The sequence below is a fragment of the Bison bison genome, unplaced genomic scaffold (genome assembly GCF_000754665.1).
Source record: "Bison bison bison isolate TAMUID 2011002044 unplaced genomic scaffold, Bison_UMD1.0 scf7180017864365, whole genome shotgun sequence".
NCBI lineage: Eukaryota > Metazoa > Chordata > Mammalia > Artiodactyla > Bovidae > Bison > Bison bison.
In genome coordinates, this window is record NW_011494937.1 from 1,989,863 (window position 1) to 2,000,314 (window position 10,452).

The 10,452-nt window shown below is 51.1% G+C and overlaps 1 protein-coding gene across 1 annotated transcript in view; it reads left to right on the top strand.

Moving 5' to 3' along the window:
• Nucleotides 1-10,452, top strand: part of CACNA1A (calcium channel, voltage-dependent, P/Q type, alpha 1A subunit) — a 255,016-nt gene that overhangs the window by 210,786 nt on the left and 33,778 nt on the right. The window contains 2 exon segments of the mRNA XM_010855524.1: nucleotides 3,128-3,238; nucleotides 7,484-7,567. Of these exon segments, the coding sequence (XP_010853826.1) occupies nucleotides 3,128-3,238; nucleotides 7,484-7,567 (195 nt within the window).

Sequence of the window (10,452 nt, forward strand, 5' to 3'; positions counted from 1 at the left end):
ACGATTCCCAGCACTCCATCTGGCCAGCCCCTTCCGGCTGCCCCTGCAGAGCCCTTCCTCTGGTAAGCCTTCCCTGGTCTCCCAGGACCATATGAAGTCTTAGCAAGCATCCTATTTGATTTTTTTTTTTTAATATTTATTTATTTGGCTGTTGCACATCTTAGTTGCAGCATATGGGATCTTTAGTTGCAGCACAGTATCTCTTAATTTTGCATGTGAGATCTAGTTCCCTGACCAGGGATCGAACCTGGCACCCACTACTCTGGGAGCTCGGAGTCTTAGCCTCTGGACTACCAGGGAAGTCCCACCCTATCTGTTACCGCACGTGTCACAATATCAGTATTGGGTTGTCTTACAATCTGCCACCCACCTGTCTCAAGGGGCTGAGACAAGTCCTGATCACCGCTACATTCCAGGGGTTCAGAGAGGCCCTGACTCCAAGGGAACAAGAGCCCCCTGATAAATGTGTGATGAATGAAATGAGGAGGAAAGGGCAGGTAAGGACCTTGTAACCCTTAGAGCCAAGGAGCCTCTTCAGAGTGAAATGTCAGGACCTTTGACCCTGTGCTTTGGAGACCAGAGGTCTGAATTTGAGCCCAGCTCTACCGTTTAATTCACCACTGAACCTTGAGCTAGTGACCAGTGGCATGAGACGCACTGGTCATCTCCAAAGCCCCTGGTTTCCCTGTCAATGAAATGAGAATTATTTAAAAAATAGCACCTTCCATACGCCTGGTGGGGATTAGGGTTGAATGAGAAAATTCCTGCAAAGACATTAGCACATTTCTAGATTCTTAAAAACACTCTATAAATTTAGCTGTTGATTTTTTTAAACTCATGTTTTCTATTTTTGACTGTGCTGGGTCTTCATTGCTGCGCACAGGCTTTCTCTAGTGGCAGCAAGTGGAGGCTACTCTTCACTGCGGCACGTGGGCTTCTCACTGCAGTGGCTTCTCTTATTGGGGAGCACAGGCTCTAGGCATATGGGCTTCAGTAGTTGCGGCTAGCAGACCCACTCTAGTGCGTGGGTTCAGTAGTTGTAGCTAATGGGCTTAGTGGCTTCTCGGCATGTGGAATCTTCCCAGACCAGGGATTGAACCCATGTCCCCAGCATTGGCAGGGGGACTCCCATCCACTGCACCACCAGGGAAGTCCTAACTATTGATTTTGTTTGAATAGGCAAAAAAGCAGTGCCTGGTGTCACCTGAAAACTCATCTCTGCAAGCAAGTGCTTTTATCTTTCCATTGTTAAGATCATAAACACTTGTAAACAAACAAGACAGAAGGATAGAACAGCACAGCCCTTCTCAGCCCGCTCCCAGATCATCTGGGCATCTTGTTAAAATGCAGATTCCTCTTCAGAAGGGCTGGGTGGGCCTGGGACTCTGCATTTCTAACCAGTATCCCAGTGACGCTGATGCTCCAGGTCCCTGGACCACATCCTGATTATCCAGGCTCCTGTAAACATCCAGTCTCCATCCTCAGGGGCACCCATACAGAACTGCTCTGTTTGCTTAACTTATTTTTTTTCACGTTTTTTCAATTGAGTTGAAATTCACATAACACAATTCCCATTTCAAAGTGTACTGTTGTGTTTATTACATTCATCGTGTTTGCAACCACCACCCCAATTTCCAGAACACTTCCATCACTCCAAAAGGAAGCCCATCCCCATTAGCACTCATTCCCCATGCCCCTTCCCCCAGTCCCTGGCAACCACTCATCCACTTTCTGTCTCTATGGATGTACCTATTCTGGATATTTCATCTATTTTTTTAAGTACTTTAAATGATAGCACGCTATTTCACCCTTAAATTCTTCGGTATGCATTTCTGAAAAATCAGAACATTTTCCCACATGTTCTTATACTTGACAAGATTAGTGTTAACACCAGAAGATCCATATTGAGTTGTCCCCAAAATGTCTTTTACAGTGAGTTGTTGAGCCAAGATCTAAGTGGCTACACATGGTCTCCAATTTTTTTGTCTTTTAAATTTCTGTCTTCTGCCCCTCCACCCCCCGACCATTCCATGCCCCCCCCATTATTAAGTTTCTAAGGAAACCAGATGAATTAAATGAAAACTGTCTCACCTCTGGGTGCATTGGTTTCCTCCATCTTCCGGATTTCCTGTAACCTGGTGATAGTGAAAAGAAAGTGAAAGTGTTAGTCGCTCAGTTGTGTCCAACTCTTTGCAACCCCACGGACTGTAGCCCGCCAGGCTCCTCAGTCCATGAAATTCTCCAGGCAAGAAGGCTGGAGCAGGTTGCCAATTCCTACTCCAGGGGATCTTCCCAACCCAGGGACCAAACCCGGGTCTCCTGCATTGCAGGCAGATTCTTCACCATCTGAGCCACCAGGGGAGCCTTTACATGCAACCTGGTAGATAGGTGTAAAGGTTATGGATTCCATATGAAAGTGAAAGTCGCTCAGTCGTGTCTGACTCTTGAAACCCCGTGGACTGTAGCCCTCCAGGCTCTTCTGTCCATGGAATTCTCCAGGCAAGAATACTGGAGTGGGTTGCCATTTCCTTCTCCAGGGGATCTTCCCAGCCCCAGGATCGAACTCCAGTTTCCAGCATCACAGACAGATTCTTTACCATCTGAGCCACCATAGATTCCATATGCCACAGGGCAGCTAAGCCCTCAAGCCACAGCCATTGACCCCACGTGCCCTAGAGTCCATGTTTTGCAACAAGAGAAGCCACCACAATGAAAAACCCACACGCCACAACTAGAGAAAGTCCAAGCAGCAGCCAAGACTCAGCGTAGCCATAAATAAGTAAATAAAAGTTTTGAAAATTACAAAGAAGATGCTGTAGACCATCCTCCTGCATCACAAGGAGCCCCATCCGGCCAGGCTGTCCCAGGACTGTTCCAGGATCTTGGCTGTTAAGTAAGACAGGGCTCAAGAAAGGAATTTTTGCTTTGATGTGAAAAGATGAGCTGAGCCAGTGAAGAGCTGGGCTGCAGCTCAGGCTGGCTCCACAGAACATCAAGAGGGAAGCCAAGTGTCCCAGCCCTGCCTGCCCTGAGGAAAAGACAGCCATGAAGCCACCCCCACACCCCTACATGTGTTCCCCAATACCATGCCCACTGACCCCACCTCTCTCCCTCCTTTCTCATCTAGTTCTACGGGGCCTCTGTTGCTTATGAGAATGCTCTGAGAGTATTCAACATCGTCTTCACCTCCCTCTTCTCACTGGAATGTGTGCTCAAAGTCATGGCTTTTGGGATTCTGGTAAGTCCGGCCATGGGGCTAGAGCTGTGGGTTAAGGGAGAGCCCAGAGGAGTGCTGGGTGCTGGCAGTGGTCTCCTCACCTGGCCCCTCTGCCCCCAACCCCAGTGGTGACTTGAGCGTCCCTCCAGTGCACACAGATCCCATATGCTTAGGTGTTCTCATACTTCCCAAGTAACACCAAACTCTGTGCATCTTATTAAATGATGTGATGAGAGAGGGTAATTATGATTTTGGAGATAAGGAAACGGAGATCCAGACAAGCCGAGTCCATAGTATTCAAACTGTTCTAGCCACAATCTGCAGTAAGAAACACGCTTTGCAATGGAGCCCAATACACAGAAGTACATGCATGCATGCATCCTAAGTCGCTTCAGTCGTGCCCGACTCTTTGCAGCCCCTGGACAGTAGCCTGCCAGGCTCCTCTGTCGGTGGGACTCTCCAGGCAGGATAATGGAGTGGGTTGTCATGCCCTTCTCCAGGGGATCTTCCCGACCCAGGGATGGAACCCACATCTCTTATGTCTCCTGCATTAGCAGGTGGGCTGTTTACCACTAGCACCATCTGGGAAGCCCACACAGAAGTGCAGACAACCGAAATGAAATTTTCTCAGAATCCATCTCTCCCGTTAGAATATACCCTATACTCTGAGGTTGTCTATTTTCTTGATTCCATGTTCGCACCCCACCCCCTTTTTTTATTTGCCGGTCCCACAGCATATGGGATCTTAGTTCCTCAGCCAGGGATGGAACCTCCACCCCCTGCAGTGGAAGCACAGAGTCTTAACCACTGTCCTGCCAGGAAAGTACTGCCCCCTCCTTTTTATAATGTAATTCATGACCCACTAACAAGTGCAAGTGGCCTTAACCTGAGGTCTGTTGACTCCCAAAGGGATCTGTGGATAGGGGACAGATTTCTGTGAGGGGACCCATGAAATGAGATGTGAAAAAATTACACTTGTATTTTTCACCAGCCGCTAATTGGACTTTAGAGTTTCCTTCTGTCTTAAAAGTAGACGGCAGACCCCCCAGGGTTACCAATATGATCTGTGCCACTGAATCAAATCACACGTTCTCATACTGCATCCAAGAGCTTGCAGGTACGTCAGCCCTCCGTATCTGTAGGTTCTGCATCCGAGGACTCAACCCATTTGATTGGCGGTTGGTTGAATCCACAGATGTGAGACCTGAGGATATGGAGGCCTGCCTGTCAAGCACTTGAGAATATGCTTAGCCCACCTCTCTAAGAAGAATGACCTGCAGCTTATGGTGTTAGCAGACGGAGGCTGGGTTCTCACCTCAGCTTCCTGAGATGGTAAAAAGTGTCAGCTTTGGCACAAGACAGACCTCGAGTCTGATTGTATTCAGGCTGTGTCACCTCCGCTCTCTCCTCCGTCACAAGAAAAGCCCATCCTCTGTGTCTCCCTCAGAAGAGCTCTTGCAAACCTCAAATGCAAGTAATGCGAGTCTGGAGACTGAGGGGGAAGCCTGGCAGTTGTGAGTGCTAAGTTACTTCAGTCTGTCCGACTCATTTGCAACCCTATGGACTGTAGCCTGCCAGGCTCCTCTGTCCATGGGTTTCTCCAGGCAAGAATACTGGAGTAGATTTCCATGCCCTCCTCCAGGGGATCTTCCTGACCCAGGGATCGAACCTGCATCTCCTGCATTGGCAGGCGGTTCTTTATCACTGAGCCACCTGGGAAGTCCTGGAGCACCCATACTTGAGCACTCAGCCCCTTTCTAGACGTGTGACCAAAAGCAAAGCATTCAGCCCCTTTGCTTTTGTGTCTACATCTACAACATGAGAGAACCACACACCCAGCCAGAGCTGAGGGGATCATGAGCATGGACCCAACTGCCCAACGCAGTTGTGTCTTATGATTTTTTTTTTCCCCCAGTCAGTGTTCTGGTGGTAAAGTGATGCAATCTGCCAGGGCCTGGAACCCCATCTCCTCCACCCCTGATAATCCTGCACAGTTCTGCACTGAGCCTTCCCCTTCAGTCTTAGATGAAACCCCAAGTTCCCCATGTGGAATTTAAATGATAGAAGGGAAGCTTCTAGTCCAGGGGGCTTGAAGCATGTGGCCAGCCACCTAGAAAGTTGTATTTGTGGCCCCGCATAAGTAGAGCCTGAGACGAGAATTGAATGCAAGGGATTTATCTGGAAGGTGACCCCAAGAAGCCTCATAAGAGAGAGAGGGAGTGAGACAGAGAAGGGAAGGCTGCCAGCACAGGGTGTCTTGTTGAGCAGCTTAGCAGTGCTGGCAACTGGAGTGCAGTTCCATGGAAGACCTCTGAGAGGCAGCAGAGATCACATACTCTGGTCATCTCACCCATGGTGAGGGAGCTGGGGTATTTGTCCCCCAGGGCTCATAAGCCATAATGAAGAGCTGCTCCCAAAGAAGCTGTTAATTACCCCAACAAGGATGCTGCTACAGAACACCCCTGGGCAGAGTGACGAGGTTGCACAGTCAAATATGATTACATATGGGTAGGACCCTAGCAGCAGCTAAATACCCAAAAGTGCCTGTGGAAACTGAGTTCCTCTCAATCCTAAAACAACATCCATCTATTGAGAACCTGCATGCATGCATGCTTAGTCATGTCTGACTCTGCAACCCCATGGACTAGCCCGCCAGGCTCTTCTGTCCATGGGATTTTCCAGGAAGAATACTGGCATGGGTTGCCATTTCCTCCTCCAGGAGACCTTCCCAACCCAGAGATCGAACCAGCATCTCCTGAGTCTCCTGCATTGGCAGGCAGATTTTTTACCACTGAACCACCTGGGAAGCCCTACTGTATACCAGACCCCACACTCAGTGACTCACACGCATTATCAGACTGTTGTTATACCCTTATGTTCCATAAGAGGGCCTTGAGGCCAAAGCAGTCCAACTCCGAGGACATTTGATTCATACATGCTAGAAGAATTTGATCCTGAGAAGCACGGCTCCAAAGCCCAGGTCCATCTCTGTGAGGCAGAGGGGCTGCTGCTGTGTGAGATGCTTAGGGGAGAAGCTGACTGTTTAGAATGGCGTCCAAGCTCTGTCCCATCCTCTGCTTTTGTGAGAATGCTGGGAAAGCCTGTGTTTAGCGTGGGTCCCACTGAACCTTGAGAGAAGAGCTATTTGAGCCACACCCTTAGATCCAGGCAGAGGTGCTTCCTCACTGTGGGCTCAAGCTGTGTGACATATTTCAGTGTTTTAACAGCAGCATACTATACCTGTGTCCCAGTTGCACCAAAATCCAGCCCAGGGATGTATCAGTCATGATAGATCAAATTAAGCTGCAGTAACAAACAGCCCCCATATTTCAGTTGCTCCAGTCAACAAAGGGTTTGTGGACACCCAGCAGGAGTGGAGCGGGGGTGGGGGAGCTGTTTGCCTTCAATTACTCAGAGATCCAGGCTCACGGAGCAGCTGCCACCTGGAGCAGCTGCCACCTGGAACACTGCTGGTCACCAGACCCAGGGTGAAGAGAGTTCTGGCGAGTACTGTGCTTGCCCAGAGGGGAATCCTGCTGCCTCTTGTTCACAACCCATTGGCTATAACTGGACTCACAGCCTTGTGTGTAACTAGATACACAAGGTGACCAGGAAACGGAGGCACAGAGAGGTTAAGTCATTGGCCCGCAGCCACACGGCTGGATGACAGTATAGCTGGGATGTGAGCCCAGAGGCCATTGTCTTAGCGAGTTTGCTATAAGCACAGTCCTGATTCAGCGTGGTCCTGTCCATGGACCCTGGATTGGCCCAGATTTGGGTTCAAATCCTGTTTCTTCACCTCTGTGATGCCTGAGGTGAGCAACTTTGCTCTCTGAGCCTCAGTTGCCTTGTATAAAACAGGTGATAAGCCTTCCCTCTGACGGTCTTTGCAAGGATCCCAATGACGTCAATTATGATGCATCCGAGGTCTCAGGGGAGCCTTGGAACTGCTGGAGAATCAAGGCACAGCCCAGAAGGGCAGCCCTGTCGCCCCTCGACCAGTGAGGCTGAAACAGCACCTGGAGGGGTCCCCCTCTGGGATCAAGCAAGCCATGGGAAGGCAGAGGGGGTCTCAGGGAGGGAGGGGGCACTCAGAGTACATGATATCTGAACAGCAAGGTACATTCTGCTGTTTGATTGACTGTAACTGTTCCGGGCACTCAGTCTGGTCTGCAGCTGTGCCTCTAATGGGCCCCCTGGGCTGGACATGGGGGCTAGCCCTGGAGCCCTGCGTTGGCATGTCTGTCTTGTGGGTCCCCATTCTAGAATTATTTTCGCGATGCCTGGAACATCTTCGACTTTGTGACTGTTCTGGGCAGCATCACCGACATCCTCGTGACCGAGTTTGGGGTAAGTGTCCCGCCAGTTTCTCTCCAGGCAGTTCCTGGCTGGGCTGGGAGAGGTGAGGAGGAGGTCCCAGAGGAGCAGAGGGTCCCGACAGCCACAGCTGGGCAAGCCAGCACTTGACCTTGACCAAAGAGGGGTAAGCGGGGGCCCCTGGGAACAAGGCAGCCCTTCAGGGGGCTATGTGGGGAGACGGGGGTGTCCAAAGCCCCCAGCGCTGCAGTGTGAATTCCCTGCATCTTGGCTACTGATGTATGAATAGATACTGTGGATAAGCTCATTGAGAAAACAGAGACACTTAAAGGATCTCAAGGCTGAGCCCTGCCCTCCAAACAGCATACAGTGTTGAGGGTCCAAAGGGAACCAGCTTCAAGTCTATCCTGCTTGAACTAACCATCTTCTGGCTCATGGGCAGGAGGGAGCCACGGCTCTCAGGTTAATGGGGGGACACCCTTCCCAGGACTTTAGGAGGGTCCCCAGGACATGTGTCTTCCTGTATCCCCAGGCCTGGCAGGTTCCCAGTGTGGGGGTCTCTGGATGTAAGTGTGGTGGGCTGTGGGCCACATCGTCTTTCCCCCTTGTCTGGAAGATTCAGGGTCCCAGAGCTGCTGTCTCAGACCCCTTCCTTGGCCGTTTGCCAGTGAGCCCAGGCTTGAGGGCCCTTGGGAGGCTGGGGGGAGGGTAGGAGATCCTCGCAGAGGAAGCAAAAGGGCAAAGAATGTCAGAGCCAAGGGCCAGGGGTAGTATCAACCTTGTCATAATAACAACAAAAATAAATGATAGGTGACAAGAATCATGCACTCACTGCATGCCAGGCTCTGTGCCAAGCGTTTTATGGATTAACTCATGGTTCAGGTTGGGAGGTTCAGGTTAGTAGGTTCAACTGAAGGGATCTGAAGGCAGAGACCACTCACCGGGCAGAAGGGAAGGAGCCCAGTCACCGTGAGGAGCTGTTGCCTGCCCGGGTGCTGAAGTCAGAGAGGGGCTACCTGGTGGAAACTGTGGGCACAGAGGGACGGAGCACCCACCAAAGGCAGGCCAAACCAGGCACAGATCATCAGCGGAAATACCCTACCCTTCTCTCCTCCCACCCTCTATCTCCTGCCACCCACTTCCACTGGCCAAACCCAGCCAGAAAGGACCCAGGAGGCCGGAAAGCCAGGGCAATGCTCAGAACAGGCAGAGAACAGAGAGTAGACCTGGGTGGGGAGAGGCCCAAGGAAGAGGGTGTTGCCCCATTTCACAGATGAGGAAGCAGATGCTCAGGAAAATGAGGGACACACCTCAGGGCCTGCAGCCAGGCCTGGTGACTCCTGGGGGCACAGTGGTGCTCCCTGAGGCATCCCTAACTGAGCCCCTGGCAGAAAGGGATCATTTGGGCCCCTTTTCTGCCCTGTCAGCCTCGTAGAACTGGGAAGCTCCACCAAAGAGGGACCATTCTCTAACCCATCTGCCAACACCCCCACCCAAGTGGTATTCTGGCCACAATTCCTTGCCTTCAGTTCCAGTGAACCCAAAGTTCCCCCTTCCCTCGTCTCAGCCCTGACACCTTCCTCTAGAGAGGTCATGCCCAGCTGGGGGCTATCCCCATTGGGGTACCTCCATCTGGCCACTGTCCTCTCCCTGGCAGAGAGCCAGAGCTTAGACCTCATTGTCTGTCTGAGGTTTTTAAGAGGTCTGGGCTCCTCCTGACAATCAAAATTATCTTGCCACCCACCCAAAGATAAGACAGCCTTGAACCAAAATCTCTCTGGATCAAGATCTTAGAAGAGGTGACCCACCACCCCAGTAGGGCAGGTAGAGGAAGTTGGTTGAAGCTCTGGTTGCCAGTAAGAGATCTGTAGGATTGGACCCCAGTGGCTTGTTCTCCCAACTACAAGATGTGGGAAGGAAGGATGGGGCATGGGATCCAATTCAGGGATGTCAGGACTGTTGTAGTAGTCAAACAGCCCTCCCTACAAGCTGTTTGACCTTGGGTAACTTGTATTACCTCTTCTCGTCCTGAATCTGGGACTAACCTTCATAACCAACCTCATCAGACCCTTGCAAGCCTCACGTTCACCCATGCATTCATAGAAGTGCACATTAAGCACCTGCTGTATGCCAGGCACTGGTAGAGGTGCCGAGGACAGAGCAAAACAGACAAGAATGCCTGACCCCAGAGGGCTGACACTCTAGGACAGGAGAGGGCAACTGTGAACAAATCAGACTGCTTGACGTAAAGTGCTTGGCACAGAACCAGCCAGGAATTAGTTCACGAATGGTGGTTATTATTATTGTTCTTGCTGTTATTACTGTGAATGAACTTGGGGTTGAGATCTGTTAGGCAGCACCCCAGCCCTGAATTCTAATCACTTGGTGGGAAAGATAGAGGGTGGGCATTTGGACCCTTTTACTTTTAGGAGGATAAACTCCCAACCTGGAGGCAGGGTGGGGATGGGGTGGGGGTGGGGGGTGGTCATCCTACTGAGCAAAGAGCCCTCAGCAGCCCCTTTCTGCCTCCCAGGTAAGCCCACTAGGTCTGAAGGCAGCGTTCAGCCAGGCTGAGGCAGGGGGAGCCAGACCACTGGGAGAGCAAGTCCCCAGGGTTTTGGGGGAGGGGGAGAGGGTGTGAGGCCCATTGGGCCTCAGCTGCGCCCCCAAGTGGCTGGGGTGACATGGGTTTGCCCTGCGTGCGATGGATAATGACTGTGTTTCTTGTCTTGTCTCTTTTCATGCCTGCTCTTTAAACTGTATATTGGCACAACGCCGTCTGAAAAACTCATCCAATCAAAATGCACTATGAAATTCATTTGTTCATCCATGACGTGGTCTGTGTGTTCATACACCAATGACTATCTCCCAACCCACCACCACCACCCCCACTCCCCGCCCGGGAACCGAAACCCATT